This window comes from Thunnus albacares, chromosome 6, assembly GCF_914725855.1.
Source record: "Thunnus albacares chromosome 6, fThuAlb1.1, whole genome shotgun sequence".
NCBI lineage: Eukaryota > Metazoa > Chordata > Actinopteri > Scombriformes > Scombridae > Thunnus > Thunnus albacares.
The window spans coordinates 17328388-17348049 of NC_058111.1; the positions used below are offsets into that span (position 1 = coordinate 17328388).

The 19662-nt window shown below is 38.6% G+C and overlaps 1 protein-coding gene across 1 annotated transcript; it reads left to right on the forward strand.

The window, feature by feature from the left end:
- Window positions 1-4236: 4236 nt before the first annotated feature.
- LOC122983408 lies at window positions 4237-17581 on the forward strand. The gene is made up of 5 exons (XM_044353127.1): window positions 4237-9832; window positions 10966-11199; window positions 14488-14644; window positions 15973-16102; window positions 16407-17581. Exons 1-5 carry the CDS (start codon window positions 4548-4550, stop codon window positions 16592-16594), a joined length of 5994 nt encoding a protein of 1997 aa, XP_044209062.1. The 5' UTR covers window positions 4237-4547; the 3' UTR covers window positions 16595-17581.
- The last annotated feature ends 2081 nt before the right edge of the window (window positions 17582-19662 follow it).

Genomic DNA, 19662 nt, shown 5'->3' on the forward strand with positions numbered 1-19662 from the left:
TGTATATAAGTGATAAACTACAACTACCTTTTCATATGTATTTGAATTTTCTGGATGTCAGCACTGGAAGGACAAATCATCTCCAAATAAACACATTTGTGTTTAAAAGTCTGTTTACAGTCCGACTGCATTTGGAGTTTGCCAGATCTGCATTTCTTTGAAATATGAAAACTTGTAAACTCTTGGAAGGGGCAGAGCCCAGGCATTTAACATGGGGCTTCTCATGTTGAATGACAACAGTTAAAGCCACTGCACCACAGTGCTGCTCTTGCTATTTGAACGTTGAACCCAACCCACTGTGAGAAGGTCAGAGCCATAACTCTGCTAGCATAATGTTTGCACACCCACTGTGCTGGCTTGTAGGGCTGTACTGGGAGAGAAGTTGAACAGGAAAGATGTTTGCTTTCACCTTAACTACATGATATTGTGATAAAGCCTGAGAGTGTAGATGTGAGTGTGTGACAGTGTGTTTGCTGGTATACACATGCACACACCTGTGATGGGATAGCATCAAAAACTTGGTATAACGTAGAAAAATTGAGTATGAATATTAAGGCCACAGAGTTATTAAAGGATGGGTACACAGTTTTTCAAGTCTGCCCTAAAACAACAGACAGGTGCCCAAAAAAACATTAACACACATTTTTCTTGCTGTAATCATTCCTCCTGTTCATAGTGGCCATTAAGAGATCCCCTCATAATGCACTTTCAAAGTAAGTTATGGGATAACATCCACAGTCCTCCCTCTGTGCAAAAATGTATTTGTAAGTGATGAATGTAAGTTTTTTTGGAGCTAATATGAAACTTCTGCTGTCCAAATTAGTCAAATCAATAGATACCTTTCAAAGTTTCGGTGCTTCTCTGCCAAATTTCCTGTTACTATCCTCCCATTGCAGCTGAACAGGAAACACTGTCCGTCGAGACACACTTTAGTTGACTAACTAGACGGCTGAAGCCACATATTATCTTCAGATAAACTTAAATACATTTTTGCTCAAAACGACGATTGTGGATTTTGTCTCATCACTTACATTTTAAGTGCATTTTCTAATGGTCAGTATGAACAGGAGGAATGATTACAGAGGGCAAAACATGTTTAAATGTTCATATGGACACTTGACTATTGTTTTAAGACAGACTTGAACAACTGTGAACCCATCAACCTTATATATGAGAACTAAAGAAAAAGGTTTGTGAAGTATCCTCTGCTTGTTTACTGATCAGAAATTGTAGCAACTTTTTTCAGTTAACCAAAGAACAGCATACTTATAATGTAAACATATGGTAGTAAATAACCAAGTAATTAGAGCTGTGACTTAATATCTGATGATGGCTTAGAGATTAACCTTACCTTGAACGAAAATAAATCAACTCTACCAAGGGCTCTCCACCAAATTTATACATGAAGGTCATAAAGAGTACTACTCAGCCTGTGAAAATAGTTGCATAATGTGTTCTGTGGCTCTGAAGGGAGCTTTCCAAAGTTTTGATTATTTCAGGGTTATCTCACCCTGGGGACTTCAATTTTTTAACAGGAAGACAAAATTATAAACTGGGAGTTTAAAAGACTTGGGCATTTACTAGTCACAGGGGATCTGTAAAAGATACCTCTGCTGCTTTGATTTTGACCATAAAAAGAAAAATCTGTCACTTGCAAGTTCCCCGACTTTATAGAGGTGCAATACTAAACTCCACTGAGTTTAGATTTTCTTTTACAAGGTGTTATCTCAGTTCTGATCATACTGGCACAAATGAGAGAGAAAGACATTTCATGTAAGTGCTCACTCGTGCATGACAATCAGCATGTTGAGTTTCAGTTCCCTCAAAACTGTTCTGGGAATTGATAACGTGAACATGTTCTTAAAAGTGTTGCCCCAGTTCTTTAGATATTATAACAGTATGGTTGCCATCAAACTGTGTCAATTTCTATCTATGCAGCTTATTAAAATAATGAGTAATACCATAAATGCTTACATTTGGACAGTGGTGGAAGACGTATTCAGATTATCATTATTATTCAGATGAAATACCAATACAGCAATGTAAAAATACTCCATTAAATCTAACAGTCCTGCATGAAAAATCCTAATTATGTACAAATACATAAGTAATAGCAGCAAAGTGTACTTTAAGTATTTCAGTAAAAGTACTTGTTTGGTCCCTCTGACTGATATATTATTATATATGACATCATTAGATTATGATAGTGTGTAAGCAGCAGTACAGTACTTTAGTAATATCTATTTGGTTCCATTAATATTGTGCTATTTTTTAAGTCTGTTACACTTGTTGGTATGTAGCAGCGACAGTGAGTGTGAAAGAAAGGGTTACTGAGAAATCGAATCCATGTACAAATGAACTGTGGAGTACAAAAGCTCTCTGTAAGGGATGATACCATCTGTGTATGTCTGCAAACAACCGATACCTTCTGCTCAGTTGGATGAAACAGTAATAAGAACATTTATTCACTGGGACTTGTGTAATTGTAAACAGGACTGAACAGAAATGAGAAGGCTTTGCTGTTTCACACTTTTCCTGCTCACAGGTATGTAATCTTTTTTGTGTGTGTGTGTGTTTATTTTTTCGTCACAGTACAATCCCATTATGTTTCTGCTGCTGTTAAATGTTTGATTTAGATAGATGGATAGATAGATGGATAGATAGACAGTCAGCAGTGGTAATATGATTTCCATGTTTCACCTCATACTTTGTCTTTGATCATTTTATCTACACAAGTTCATTTAATTAGAGAATGTTAATAATATTAGTTCTACAAAAAAGGGTAAAAGCATTTAAGTTAGCCATCAATCACACACCAAGCGGTGTCAACATCATTCTCAGAGTGACAGATTAACTTTTTTTCCCAGCTTTGTGCCTGCCACAACAGATTTCAAATTATTTAAGGTAATTTAATAATCTCCATCTGACTGTGGAGGTTGTATTGTAAAAAACAGTTTTCTTGGCATTAGACAAACGTCAAATACATTTCTATCATATAAAACATTTGCAAAATCACTGCTGCTATTTACATGAAGTTAAAGAATTTTTTTTTTTTTAACCCATATTGTTTACATTAGCTTCTCCTCTTTTACTGGTTTATTACTAAATCATTGTTTTATGTAATTAATTTTAACCTCTTGCCAGGCACTCCTATTTTTGTGCACCAGCTTGAAAATAATGTACCCAAAATAAAAAAAGGTTACTGTTCATAACTGTGGTCTCCCTTGAAAGGCAACTCTTTAAACTGTACAACCAAAAAGTCAGAATCAGTATAAATGGTCCTGTATAAGTGATGCTGTACCCATGGATCGGACAGTGTTGTTTAACAGGTTAACTAGGACAATGCACAATACATTTATTGTACCTAAAAGCACAATTCTATCTGTAGTTTCTGGGCCACCAGTGATGCACAAGTTGCATATGTGTTGAATATCAGTGGATATCCTGATATATTTATTTGGCATAATTCACATATCAGCCCCTCTGTTACCTACAACATACAGTGTATCAACATAATTATTGCCGGACACAATAAACTGAAAATATTTTGCAACATTTGGATCTTGCAACCTAACAAATAGCACTGGCACAACCATTTTAAATTACTGTGACTAATGTGTTAATGTCAAAAATAATGCAAAACTATAATGAACTCCTCAAATGTGGTACGGTGCATTTGACGGTACAGTATGGATTTACAGTCTTAGTTATTCTCAATTTATCTTTACTCTGATACTTTTAGGAAAGACGCCTTCCAGGAGGAAATTTGAGTGACATGTTTTGTTTTTTTGTTTGCAGTCAGGGCCAATAAAGAAGATTTCCAAGGTTACCACACAGAACAAATAAAAGGCACAACTGTCACAAAAGATTGGCTTTTGAAAAAGGAAAACACAATTGGCCATGGCACAGAAGCAATACCTAAAGAGAATACATTTCGACACACTGCATTGGCAGTGACTGCCAAGTTTCCAGGGGCAATCTTGTCTGACACAAGACCGGTGCCACCTTATGAGGGAACAAATATCACAAAGGCATTGGCTGTAATTTCACCGAGCAAAGAACGTTTTGTTTCCAGAACTGGGCAAAACTCTCTCACATCAATGAGAGACAATCCATCAGTTATGATGATTCACACTGGATCAGAAATCCCCTTGATCTCTAATTATGAGAAGATTGTTTTCTCTTCTACACAAGCTGCATTTGAATCAATGGTGAATGGCACGTCCGAGCCAGGGGTCCATTTGTCCGCAGATGCAGTGAAAGCCTCTCTTTGGCTTCACACTCTGCTTGATAACAGGAATCAGAGAAACACCGACTCTATTACGCTCACATCTGCTGACGGAGGGCTGGGAGTTCCTGTCCTACCCACACCTCACCCTCATGTAATTGATAACCTGGCTGTGCAGCGTAATGACAATGATGAAAAACAATCTCAAGGCAAGGATGAAAAGGGGATTTCAAACCTTGGAAGAAATGAGTATCTGTTCAGTACTTTGCCATCCATCTTCCAAAACAATACAGCAGAAGATTCAGTAAGAGGAAACATCATGACAAACTTGTGTTTGACCTGCCGGAAAGATCGAAGAGAGGTGTCCACTGAGAAACCTGTGGCTCTGCCTCCACTGTCACCTGATGGCTCCTCAGACCCTCTTAGTAGAGACAGTCTTCCTTTAGATTTCAATCAATTTCCAACCTCTTTACAGAGTTTACAGCAACAGTCAGTTGGACAACAAGAAAAAATACTGAGCAAAGACAAAAGTCACCAAAACATTACCATGCGGTCCAGTGTTAGTGTGACGGGAAAAATGGTTCACCATCAGACATTTCCTCCTTCATCCTTCAGTAAAACTGTAAATCATAGTCAAAGCACTTTGATTAATTCCCATATCAGATCTTTTTTCTCAGATACAGGAACAGCTGAGTTTGACACACGACCTCATTCTGAGATATCGTCAGAATCACAAAAAGACACCAAGAAACAATCAGGGCACACCTATCCTAGTGAAACCTTTGTTGCAGAGAGACCGATCTCAACAACCACGGCGCTTTATCGCTCATCAAAGTCACTTTATACTGTAAGGAAATCAGTAAAAAATGGAGATCAAGAGATGTTCGGTAAAGAGGTGAGCATCAGGGACACACAGTCAAAACTAATCTTTTTCAGTAAGAATAACAACGATGCTTCAAACCATCCCACTGTAAGAAATACGCTTGGCATCTCTAAAGCTCCCCAAAACAGTCAGGAAAGTGTTCTTCCAGAAGGTAGTGATCACAGCACTGCATCACATCCAACTACAAGAATGAATTTGATTGAAGCCCATAGTGTAATTACACCCTTCAGACTTAGTAAGCCAAACACTTCTGCAGTCGAAAATCCTGAATCTCTCTCTCTGACAGGAAGAGCAGATTCTTTGAACTCTGTATTTAGTGGCCAAATGCCTGTTAAACCAAGCTCTCACAAGAAAGAGCCCATATTGACTTTGTTACCTGGGGATTCTTCCATCAAATTTGCAACTATAACCACAGTGAGACAACTGACAGATAAGCAAGATCCTCATACACCTAGCACTGTAAACAGCATGATTAAACAGGCTTCTGTTCATCCCTCAGGAACGGTGAACATACCAGTTATGGAAAAAACACCTACTCCAACTTTCACAATGAAAAAAGTCGTTGTGCCTGGGAAGTTGTTTCTCTCAGAATCAAGACAGGACTTTGATGATTATGTTTCCATGTTGACAACGCGATCAACAAAGTCATTCTCTGAGAGTCTGACAATGAGCAGACTTTTAGGGAGTCAATCAAAAATCACTTTTGATGTTGGAAATGATAACCGTGTGGCACCAACACCCCAGTCTTTTGTAAAATATAACAGGGATTTAATCAGAGAGTCACTAATAGTACACAATCTGAAGCTGGGAGATAGAAATGAGCAGATGGTGACTGTAGTCGCCAAATATGAGGACAAAGAAATTAAAGACATACAAAAGTTGCAACAAAAACAGGAGACAAGGAATGATGAAAAGTTGGGGAACAGAGGAGAGGAATTACTTAGATCAGATAAGACTGAAAGCAGTAAACAAGAAAAGATAATTACTACTGTGATAGCGATAAATCAAAATGCAGGCAGAGAGGAGGACAAAATGAAACAACACGAGGCCAAGACAAGTAGAGAGGAAGATGGAGGTCGAAAAGACGAAGATCTAAGACAAGTGGAAATAATGGACAAAGAAAAAGCTAAAAGAAATGGTATGACTGAAACAAATACAGAGAATACCAGCAGAGATGGAGAAAACATAACCAAGGATGAGGAGTCTATAGCTGAAAAGCAGAGAGTGTCTTTGACAGAGGAGGGAGAAGAGGCTGGAAGAAAAGTTACAGTGAACAAGGAAGACATTAAACAAACGACATATGTTCCCTTTGGATATACTACTAATTCTAAAGAACGTAACAGAGATGAAGGGCACACTGTTACAAACCTGTCCTCCGGCCACAGTTTGATTAAACAGTTGGGAGCCACTGAGCACAGTGGCATTCATCTGGATGAAAAAAAAGCAGAAATAGTGGAAATGAAATATATGCCATTTCCCTACAAAGTGACAAGCAATCACAGACTACAACACTCAACTCTGGGATCTGAGAGCCCGGAAGTGTCAAGAATGACATCTCTTCTTAAAGAGTCACACACACAAATTAAACCTCATTCGTCAAGCCACAGGGCCATGCTTACAACGCGTGAGGCAACGGCTTCACTTACTAAAGAAAGTACTCGGAACAAAGTTGTTGAGGCTACATTTTCTGTGACTGTCATTCCGAAAACGGACCCAAAGCCATTTAAAGTTAGCACTTCAAAATTTCACGGAACCTTGAAGCCAATTGCTGCACATCAGAGTGAAACTAAATCAGCTCACTCTGAACTAAAGAGTATTAGTAATATGTTGTCACTCACCACCCCACGATTGGCAATCACAAGCGGGTTGCCGAGTGCTAAGCCCCACTTTACAGTAAATAGTTCTACTCTCAATGTATCAATTATTTACAGCATCTCAGATCACAGGCATAAATTTAGTACTTCAGTTTCGGAGCCAAATTCACTTTTACGGACCACGAATGAGGGCGAGCGAGTGGAACACATTATACCAGCACATGTATTTGAATCCGGTGTCAAGGACCATTTAACCTCAAACATGAATGAAGAAGTAAATATATCTACTTCAGTGAATCTGTCCCAGCGGATGTATAATGACTCATCTACCAGGCCACCCACAGCAGCAGCCTTGTCATCTGAGGCCCACATGTCCAATGGCCAGCAACAGCCTCACCAAGGGCAGTCTGCCCCTGAGATAAGTCAGTCCTCCTCCTCTTTTGACATGACTTCAGGCCAGCCGTGCTCATTTAAATTGTCAGAGAAGACAGCCTGTTCAGATGTTTTGCATGCTCCTGCTGCTGATAACGAGCAGAGATCTGTACAGACCCTAATGCCGTCAATGAGCCCTAAAGCAAAAAACAATCAATTTCCTCTCAGCAGCATGTCACCACTGCTAAATCTCATGCTGTTTGGAGGTGACAGTTTACCTGGCACCTATAGCCCGACGAGGCTAACAAGATCAACCTCAGAAAAAGAAATATTGAGGGCAAGCTCCAACGCTGTATATGCAAATAGTGGACGTGCCCATGCTGAGTCCTTGTTAGGGACTGCTGATGAGACAAATCAAATTGAGGAGAATGACAGTGTGCAAACTATGGTGACCTTTGCGGTGAAACATTCAGATGCAATCACAAAGCAAATGGCAGAGAACAGTGATGAGAACAACAGTTCCTCTTTTATAGCACAAACAATTGGGAGGAGTAAATACCATGCTAATAACGCTGATGAATTCAACTCTTTGTCTTTAATACAGCCTGAGAAACCAGCGGTAAAAAACACTAACAAGAATAACCACAGTGACCCGTCCAACAGTGCAGTGAAAACAACCCTCCAAAATATTCATCATCTGTCCCAGTTAGAAGGTGATAAAGAAACAAATACTATCACATTTGCATTTGAGACCGCCCACAAGATTGTGCAGGCATCAAATGAGCATGTTGCGCCTGTTACAAATGATTTTGCTACACCTGTGCTTGATGCAAATGATCAAGCTGGCACCACAGTATTTGTTGAGTCAGACAGTCAGCCTGAAATACCCAAAATACAGACTAATGATGTGACTAACAATACTATTTATGATATGGAGCATCATGCAGCAAAAGCACCTGAAAAGCAACATGATCCCTCCACACCACATGGCTCTGTCAGCACTCTGCCTGTTGGAATTGACCTTAAGGTCCCCAATATATCCACACAGCAGATTTCTGACCGGATATTGAATATTACCTCTCAATTCCAGATGACCACTACTAGAACCAATGATTATGTGTCTTTGGCACCAACTGCTAGCATAAGCGGTCTTAGAGTGTCCACAGAAGCTCATGAATCAGCAGTGACCACTCGTGAGAATGTGCAAGCTGTTATTGAAAAGTCATCTCAGGCTGCACATGCTGAGCATATGGTACACTCCAATAGTCATACTGAGGCTTTGTCACTGAGAGAGCCTCCCTCAGCTCCCACTATTGGCAAGCTCACCCCTGCTGTGAAAAGAAAAAACACAACAGAAACACAGAGTGTGGAGCAGCCTGAGCATGAAATGTCTGGACAAGTTATCGAACAAAGCCAGCATGCCCCACCTGGCATGATTGCAATAATTCGTCCTATCAATGACTCAGAGCTGGGCATTCAAGCATCTGTGTTAAAGGCTACCCACATAGCTGGAGGGGCACATGAAACAACACCTACTGTGGTTAAAAGAGTTGGATGCTCATCATTTAAATACATCAAAACAGCTCTGACAACAAAGAGTGCTTTTGAAGCTTATTATGCTCTGTCTAAAAAGACTTTTGCAGCACATACACTGGACAGTGCAGACAAACATAAGAAGCATACATTACCTGAAAAGACCTCAATAAGTCAAGTGATACTTGGAGCTGTGACTGATTCTGTACCACCTACAGGGATCTTGCCTCCAGAGATTATTAATAAAACCAGCTGTAAGACAATTGGCTGTGCTACATCAGGTGGGACCACTAAAACAACAATTGGAGCAGGTGAGATTGATCATACCACTCGAGAGAGAATGTATAAAACAAAGGCTGATAGTGGGGGAGATCATTTTAATGCAGTGCAGACTCCTGACACAAAACCAGAGAATGGCAACTGTGGCACTGACTGTCCTGTACCTGGAAATACTTCACCACAGGCCACCAACCTCGACAGCACAGCCCTTTCACCAGTCACCACTAAATCTGATCATGTCACTGTTGATGAGACTATGACAAAAAAAGCCAAGAGTATGACAAATGGACCCTCAACAAAAACACAGAGATTACGTGTTGAAACAGATCATTTGGCGAGACGTGGGACACCTGAGCAGGCTCAGTTTGTAGAGAAAAAAACACAAAGAAACTCTCACAGAGAGACCTCTGACACTCAGGAGGCTATTGCAACAGAGGTCACTTTATCTGAACCTGAAGCAACTACTGTACAGACCACTGAAAAGACTACTGAGCACACACTGTTCACTGAAAAAAATACAAAAACGCAATTAAATAGAGGAACAGCCAAAGCTGAGATATTTGAGGCACAAAATGCCAACAGGTCAGCTCGTAATATGGTTAAAGGAGAGATGGCAGTTCAAGAGTCTGGGCACAGGCTATTACTGCTGGAGCAGAAGTCTGAATCAGAGCTACTGAGACTGCAACACAGGAGAAGGGCCTCATCTCATCTATATCTCTCTGGGTAATCTTACCTTGTATCCAATTAATCACACATTACCATTAAAGAACCATTACTGGTGGTTTTGCATGAGTTACACTATGCTATTGGGCAGGTAATCACAGCACAACATTTTGTCATGTTTACTTTTTCCTATATTAATATTGTCACATAGTAATACAGTTATGAGCAGGTCACATTTATAATTTTATCCAGTGTTGGTTTATGACCAATCACATGCAAAACTAAAGACATTCACATCAGTCTCAGCTATAATGTTTATAGTGTTTGATCCTAATTAGCAGCATAATACACTAAACTAAGATGGTGAACATGCTAAACATTACACCTGCTAAACATCAGCATGTTAGCATTGATATTGTGAGCATATTAGCATTACCTTAGCATTTAGCTCAGAACACTGCTGTGCCTAAATAATAAGTAGGCCTGCAGCCTTACAGAGCCACTAGCATGGCTGTACATCATATAGAGTCTTGTTTGCATTGAAGACGATGCTGTTTGGCAGCCAAATCTGAATTGTCAGATATAAGAGCATCCTTTCCCATCCATTCACCAATGGGGAGTTTGAGGACAGTTTTCAGAACAGTGCCTGCTCAACTTTGATAAAAGACACAGACAGTCAAATTGTTCACTGTGATGGATTACCTGTCTCAGGCAAGTTTCAGTTCTCTGAAGTCGATTTTCATAGTGCAGCAAAATGATTGAAAAGAAATTAATGCCAGGAAGGTATGACATCAATCTAAAACTTTTAAAACCCATCTATTTTGGGCCATAGTCAGCATTAAAGGAAAGCGTGTAATTTGTTATGTAGCTTGTGGCGTACAACATGTTAAACCACTGGAATGCTCCTTTGTAGTGTTGTACTAGTAAGTAAAAATGGCAGTCACTAGTTTCAGCCTCTAAATTGTGATGATATGCTGCTTTTCCACATCTTATGTGATAGTAAGATTTCAGGTTTGGAGAGTTGGTCAGAAAAAAACAGGACATTATATGATCTCATCTTAAGCTTTACACACATTGTGATCTGCATTTTTCACTATTTTGACATTTTATGGACAAAACATTTCAGTAAAGTTTCACTGAGACATATCTTGTTTTTTTTCTGGCAAACTGCAATAATATGAATCTATTACCAGAGTAACAGAAGTTTCAGAAGACCTGTGTGGCAGTGGGAACTACACCGCAGAGATGAGTCTGAACCTGGAGAGAGGTGTCGAGCCTGGCGATGCCGTGCCTGCCCTGGGGAATCTCAGAGTGGTTATCAACCTGAAGACAAACAACAGTCAGATAAACCTTGAGGTCACCTCCTGTTGTCTGTCCCCCACCATCCAGCCCAACCTCACCAGCTCCACTTGCTGCCTCTTCTCCAGGTACAAAGGAAAGTCTGGAATACTCATGGGTCCACACATATTGTAGGTGACTGGGAAAAGATTTTAGTCTCTTATGATGTGTTTTCATTTCAAGGTAAAAAGGCAGCCTAGAAAATGTATTTTTCAGTAGTAAAAAAGCTGAATGAAGATGAGCAGAGTCAGCAAATACAGGGGTTTTGCAATATTTTTCTTTCATATGCTGCATCATATGGTAGACCTTGCATTGAGGTTTTCAAAGAAAATGGTAAAATCCTGACTTTTGTTTTTTATAAACATATAAAAACACATCCATGAATAATGCAAGTCTTCAACCTTTGTAACAGCCTTAATACAACCTTGCTGGACTGTAATGCCTTACAAACATGTTTATGAGAAAAACATTGTGGGCATAATTCATATCAATGCTTGGAGTTGCAGGTACATTTTTAAAAGCAGAATATTATCTGCTCAGTAAACAGAGGACTGCTGTAGGTTGATGGTGTTATCACTGTGAACCAGCTTCACTCAGATGGGTAGAAATTCAACGTACTCCTGCAGAGTTAGAGAGGGAGCGGTATGAATGAATAAACAAATTCTAAAATATGTCAAATGTGAATAGCAGGGCTTTCCACAAAGATATGGAGTAGCCACTACTCCATCATATGAACTGATCTTAATTATTGCATATTTTAATGAGTTTGCCTACCGATTGTAAACATGTAATGAATTATTGTAAAGGAGAAATAGGCTTCTAGCCCACACAGTCTGTAACTAGCTGTTTAAAACCAGCATATTCCTGACTGATCAGGACTTTTGTAGTTAAGAATCATTTGACCTTATTTATTAATTTTTATTTATTTATTGACACTTTCACTGTAAGGTTTATCAAGGCATGCCACAAAGATGGTTAATGTATTCTTTTATTAGAAATATAAATGCACTCTTATTCAACAAAAATACAGAAGGTTATTTGAAGGGTGAACATGTTTTTAATCCCATGTCTCATCTAGGCTATGTATTGGTTTTAAATTATTTATAAAATAAACCTATGCCAAAAATAACTCTAAAATAACTAAACATGTGAATCACTTTGCTCACATCATGTGAATCTACTGAATCAACTCTTCTAGTCATCTATGTCTTCATTTTCATCTTCACTATCATCCTGAGTGTGAGGCTGAGGCACAGCCTACATTTTCCTCATATGACACATGCCTGTTAAATAGACAACATTGCCTATTTTAGTGTGTGTTTGCAATGTGTCTTAGAGATGGCTCTGCTGTAAAAAGGACAATGTAAATAATGATAATTCATTAATTTGTTCATTCATTAAGCCCATAAACATCTGTGTGACGTATATAGAAAATGCAGCGCTTTCAGTGGACTTTTTAATAATTACCGCACAATCGTTAGCTGCCACTGGTGTTCTCTGGTGTTTTCTGAAGTAGTTTGTCTAATGAGGATGCCCCCGTCTGTGCAATCAATGCAGTTCTTAATGTGTTTTGTCATCAGTTATTTTGCTAATGTTTGTCAAACACTAAAGACAACTCTACAGACAGATAGGCTTGTTTCTCTATCGTCATGCTTGCATTGTTTTAAAGCGGAGGCTAGTGGTCATAAATGCACATTTATAGCAAATCACTACTTGTTAATCAAAACTGTGCAGAGGATGTTAGAGGGGCAGGGGCCCAAATTCATAAAAGGCGATTTTTGCAAATAAATAAATATATGCTCAGAATGACTACTTTTGCGACATTGATATCAAAATGTATGTATTTAAAACAAACCCATGACTGAGGTTGGTTCAAACGCTGCTACATGACAGTTAATTGATGATACATGCAAAGAAATGAAGTATATTTCAGTAAATTCTCCTCACATGTTAAACAGCCCAACTCTTACCTACTGTAGCCCTCTGACTGACATCCTCACTTGCAGAAGTTCGGCTTAAAACTGCTGACAAGGATATACTTTCTCTGGCTGCATGGCTGCCTCTCTCGCCTCTATATTCGTCTCTTACCACCTCTCCATAGAGGGCATAACTGCTTCAGTAAATATGGGCAATAAGAAGATGCTGATATTGTATGGCTAAGATACTATTACTATGTACCAACAAATTAGTTTAATATAATTCACATATCATATCATAATACTGAGACTTGGAAGACATCATGCATTTAAGCCACAATTCTAAAAAGCAACACATTAGCTTTAGATCAGGTGTATTAGACACTAGTTTATAAAAGATTTTAACAGTTAACATTCCTTCATCTCTTCCCTCGCTCCCTCCCTCCAAAAATACTGAAAAGCGTGCTTGAATTTAACCATTTTCCTAAATATATAATGACATTTAGTAAACATTTAACATTCAACATTCATGTAAATATAGGTAGATCCACTGTCTTTATTCAGATATTCACCTGTTGAACAAAGATAACACATAAAATACAAAGAAAGGAAATATATATGCCCACTGTACATGTAATCATACACTAGGTGTTACTTTAATGTCTGACATTAACAACACAAACGCAATGGCAACATCACTGCTGAGTATAGTTAATGCAGATCAATTTGACACTAGAAACTCAGATTAACTTAGTTAACATTGAATGCACCTCATTGGCTGCTTGTTACAGAAAGGAGGCAAATGTGCTTAATTTTGTTGTATTTCTTAAATGTATCATATTGTTGTTATTTTGTAGCTTGTGGGGGATAAAGATGCAAACCCTTTTCACAAATTTATAACTACTACTGAGTTCTGTCAACTACAATCACTTTACCTTATGGTAAACTATTAAAACTAACATATAGGCCATCTAATATAAATTATCTGTCAGCTACACTCAGAAACGCTGGAAGTAGCAGGAATAACAGGAATTTATTTATTAAAAAAAAAAAAAAACACCCCAAAAAAGAGACATTTTCTCTCTCGGAGGCCAAATGGGCAGGGGCTCGAGCCCCCTTTCAGGTCTATCGATTTAAATAAATTATAATGCTGAATTCAAGTTACACATATATTATTAACATTATGCAACATGAGTAATGATACTAAGGGAAAGCTGACCTTTACCTAACATGATTTCTTTTCTCTTAAGCTTTCAGCTCAATTCAATTTAAAATATTGATAGCAAGCTGGTCTGTGTTTTTTTCTGCTTTCATGTTTATTGATCAGTGCAGCTCTGTATGAAGACTTTACCTGCAGGATATTCTCAGTTTTAACATTTTCCCTAAGCATTTTACAGTTTCATTCGAGGGGAAATGAAATGACTGCTAAGGTTTTATTGTGTGTTTGTGTTGGTGCCTCAGGTTAGCAGCACAGCCAGCTGGGATCACGCTGCTGCCCAGTGCCCTGTCAACCAGTGCCAGCTTCACCATCAGTCTCTTCCAAATGATTAATTACTCAGTAGTGTACCTACACTGTGATCTCAGTGTCTGCCTGAGAAACCACTCTGACTGTGAAAGGGTAAGACTGCAGTGGCTGTAATGAATGCGAGTGGATGAGAGAATGAGCAGCTGAGAGTGATTTAAATTTTGTGACGCGGGGTGTGACACTGTGAAAACAAAGAGACAGATGAGGAGCGAACAGGCAGGTGTAAATGGGCTGGGGATCCGAGAAAGAAGGGTGAGCAAGGTGAGTGTGCAACTGGTGAAGAGGTAAATGACTCCATATGTGATGAAAAACAGAGGAGAGGAAGGATTGTTTGCAAGCAAGAGGATAAATTATTTTCCTGGATCAGAAGTGAAAAGAGGGGAGTGGGGGGAGTGTAGTCTGATATAAATAAATAAAAAATAAATAAATTTCCTGCCATAGGTATAAGAAGTGTTTTCTAAATGTGGAAAGAGTGAGATGTACTGAAAAAGGACTACTGAAGTGAGGCTGACAGCCAAACACACATAGTCTAAAATATTTATCATGTCATTATGCACTCTGAAGGTCAGATAAGGTCTTTGAAAAGTTACAGAATAAAACTTGCAGAGTAACAACGGATGCTGATGCTCTGATACCAACTGCTGTCTCCTGTTGTTGTGGGAATGAGGCTTTTGATTTAATGGGAAAAAGTGAGTCATCTGACAAGTACGTGTTAGAGGGCGGAGGTGAAGCAGAGGATAAACTCTGGAGACTCATTCTGATGTCTGCCTTTGTAGAGTTCTTCAACAGCTCTCAACAGTAATGTTCCTAGAGTCTCATCATGTTTGTTATTGTAGTATTGCAAGCTTCTTAAAGACCAGCAATCTTTATTTGCAGTGGGTCAGTTAAAATACATGATAGGTGTTTGCACTTGACTTACTGATGCCTAATATGCATGACTCAAACAGGATTGCAAGCTGTGTCTAAGTACGGCGTTCACTTTTTCCCTCTTTCTTTGAAAAAATGGTTTCTTTCTTAGCACTTGATGTCATGCTTAATATTTTTCTGGAACATTTCATTTACATAAGAGCTATACATTATACCTCAACTACCATGTTTGAACTGTGCAAGCTCAGAGTGGGCTGCTTAGATTAAAAGACATAGTGTTGCTCTCAAACTAAATTCCAGCTCTCTGTTTGAAATACATGCATCTTCCCCTTCCCTTTTATCCAGAAAAAAATACCACAAAGGAAAACAGGTTTTAGACATATTTATCAGAGAGGTGCACCTGTTTTATTTCAATTACTGTTTCTGTGCATTGTTCTCCACTGTCTTTGATAATAAACAGGAACACCATCCTTCTTCCAAAAACTTAATTACCTCTTAGCCACTCTATCATTTTTCATTCTCACATGCTACATATTTCCCTTGTCTTTTTATAGCAGTGCCTTCAGCAGAGGAGTGCATTTCCCTTAGAGGGTCCAGAGGCTATTGTCACCAATCTCAGGAATCGCATATCCTTTGGTCCCATGTTGAAAGAAGTGCAGAATTCTACCTTCCCGGAGGATATAGGTAATTATTAGCTGTGCCTTAAAACAAAAACAATCGATCTGAGATAGCAGAGCATGCACGAGAGATGCTGCAGAACAGGAAATGAAAGATGACCATGCCATTTATCTATAGCAATTGAGGAAAAGAGCTATATCGCTAAATGGTGTTTGTGCCATACAGCTCTTCACAGGTTTGTCATGTAAAGTTAGTCTACATTATCAAAAACATTTGAATGCAGTGAAGGCAGATGGAAAACAGTGTTTTAGTGCACAATCAAATCATGACTGTAACCTCATGACACATTATTCGTCTGTTTGATTTTCAGACCCATCAGAGCTGGACCTGGTTCTGGTCATCGTCAGCCTGGTGGTCGGCTCCTCTCTTGTCACAGTTACACTGCTGCTGGTGTGGCTGGCCTACCGTCGCCGGGGAATCTGGCTGCTCCATTCGGCAGCTCCACCAAGAGCCTGCTGCGGCTGTCTGTGCCGAGGAGGTGACTTGATCCTACCGTGACCAAGGAGGAACCGCTGCCAATTACACTGATCATGTCCCCACCAAAATAGCTGCAGACAATTACATTAGTCAACAGACAGTGAGCAGTCAATCATATTAGCCATAGAGCAGAGGCGGCCAGTCGTATCAGCCGGTATAGGCCAGACTAGATGATGAGGAGCAATCCAATTCACACCTCCTCTCATAGGTGACACAGCTGTTGCAGTCAAATTTCACACTTAACCATGAGCAGTCTATTATCATTCACTGAAAATAAACACCATCCCCAAATAGAAAAGCTGCTTTGATCCTTTTATTTTCCCTCACTGGCAACAAATCAATACTCTTTGTATCCTACTTTGAGATTGATAGCTTGTTAATACTAGTTTAATATAATGTATGTTTGTGGCTTGACAGTTATATCGAGCCTCTGTGATGGACTGTTTAGAGAAAATGTCTCTCATGGGTTAGCTCATTTATTATTGCAAGAAAACGCACAAGCACCTTCTGCAATGTTGTTTTTCTTCATAAATGTCCAGACCAAATGACTTGATCATCGTATAGCATCATGTAAACATAATATGCCAATTGAAAATGATGTAAAATATTTAATCATTAATTCTTAACTGCTATCTAATAATTGAACAAATATATAAAGTAGTTCCTCTACAGAAAAAGAAGCTGATTTTTCAGTGGTTTTGATCTCTCTATCATGAGGAATTCTTAATCATTATTGACTTAGACTTAAATTCATGCTGTGAATCTCTGACCTGAATCCTTAATCACTGCATTGAAATAATATACAATGGAAAAAGCTGTCTCTTAGCATTATCTCTACCGTTTTTCTTTATCCATTTTTAAGTTATCAGTGAAACATTATTTACTTGCAACATTGTCATTATTTACTTAACATTGTCAGCACAATGATTCATCAGCCCTCACTATGTACATGTACTATGTAGGTGCACAAATCTGCAGAGAGCTAAACCCACTCCCAATAAAGATTGAAGGCAGCAGTTGGGCTTTGAGTTTTGTTTTTGTTTTTTTTGTGAAACTATGAAAACAGTATTGGGCAACAAATTCAGAGATAATGATTATAAATCAGAAAATGATGAGATATCATAAACAAATGTTAAACTGAAGGTATTGTAAAAATGAATCAGTACAGTAACAAGTGAAACTGGATTCACAAACATCATTGTGGACATGCAGAGTCCACATGAGTAAAAGGAAAAAGGGTGAATTATATAACATCAACAGTTAGCAGTAAATAACAGTATGTTGCAGTAGCAACGCCTTAGCTTTAGACAGCTAGTATAATAGCTAGCTGCTTAGTTAGCAGTAAACCATTCACAGAAAAACCTAGCTAACAAACTACAAATCAACCACAAAACAACTAGAATAAAAAGAGCGCTGACAGATAATGCTCCAACAAGGACATCTGCGAGTAAATAAAAGATGCTTTTGCTTGGTCACAAAGGTAGGGTGACCATATTTTTTTAACCCTTAAATTGGGACTTGATTGTACTGCACATTCATGCATGCACACATGTGTGCACTTATGCATGCACCATAGGCATTTTCATCAGTATGGGCGACAATTATTTCAGCTTAGCACATCTACCAAGCGCATCTTTTAACACCTTGGATAGCACCTCAGCAGATGAAAAATTATGTTTTGTCCCCCAAAATCCACCAAGGTATTTGCCAGCATGAGCAAGCGTAGGCTGCCGCCTAAATAGCCAACTGTGACACATTCTTTGCCAGCTTCTTATTTATTTATTTAAAATGGCCTATAAATAACTATATAGGCTATAATGTAAAAATAACTTTAACTAACATCTTCACAACACTATGCCATGAGCTGGTCATGAGTTTAAAAAGATTAAAACATCAAAACATTAATAATAACAAAAATCAAGAGAGAGCCTTTAAGAAAGTTACTTTTAAGAAGATTACCGGGTACTTTATGTTTTGCAGTCTTTTTTTGCAGTTTTGCAGTTTCTTTTCTGGAGCTCTCAGCTCTCATGGAAACCACCGCTTATGTTTGGCCATCTTAATATTATCTTTTATATTGGTATTTCCACCATGTGTGGCTGAAAATGTAGTCTTGCAGTGTTTGCAGAACACAGCTTTTTGTGTTGCTGGGTACTATACAAAGGAAGGAGTAAGCCTCCTGGAGCTCTAGAAAAGACTGACTCTCTCTTCGGCATGATAGTAACTGTTAGCATATTGACGGGTTCTATCAGAAAGAGCAGCAAGCATCATAGGCTAGCAACAACGACACATCAATTGATTGACATACATACAGACAAAACAGTGTTGAATTCAGACGTGTGGTACATATTTGTTGGGACTCTGGACACCCAGCTTGAAACCAGACAATCCCGGACAAACCGGGACGTCTGGTCACTGTACACAAAGGCTTAAAATAACAATGTTAGTTAAACTGCTATAACACTGTGTCAGAGGCGGTTACTACTGGCAACTGAATGTTCAACTGAAACAAATTCAGATATATTTTAACCTCATCACCATAGAAATGAATGAGGCTACTTTAAATTAAGGTCCACACAGCAGGCACATTTTATCCTAAAAACATTGTTTTATCCTGGCAAATCAAAACAGATATTTTACCTGCACTGTATACCTCATTTAACAAACAAAGTGAGGTATACATTTGAAAGTTTTCGAAATTAGATGATACATAAATGTGAACCAGTGCACCAAAGAATAATATATTATCATAATAAAATTCTTAATTCTCACAAGTAAATCCTAAGACATCCTGTGCCTCCAGTGATCGTGATTCACTGTGTTTCTGCTATCTCTCACGTACTTTGTATGTTTATAATTCTGCAGAAATACAAGTGGTAGAATATCAGCATAAGATAAGGATTTGATTATAAAACATTCAATGCTCTTGAGAGATACAAAGGAACCAATTAATGTTTATGTCTGAAACAGACAGCGTATGTACACCAGCATTTAGCACAGCACATAGTAGATTAGACAACTCAATCCCCTCAATGCCCCCCACTCTTTAATTTTGTTTGGTTATGTTTAGCACCCTCTATGCTAACAGAAGA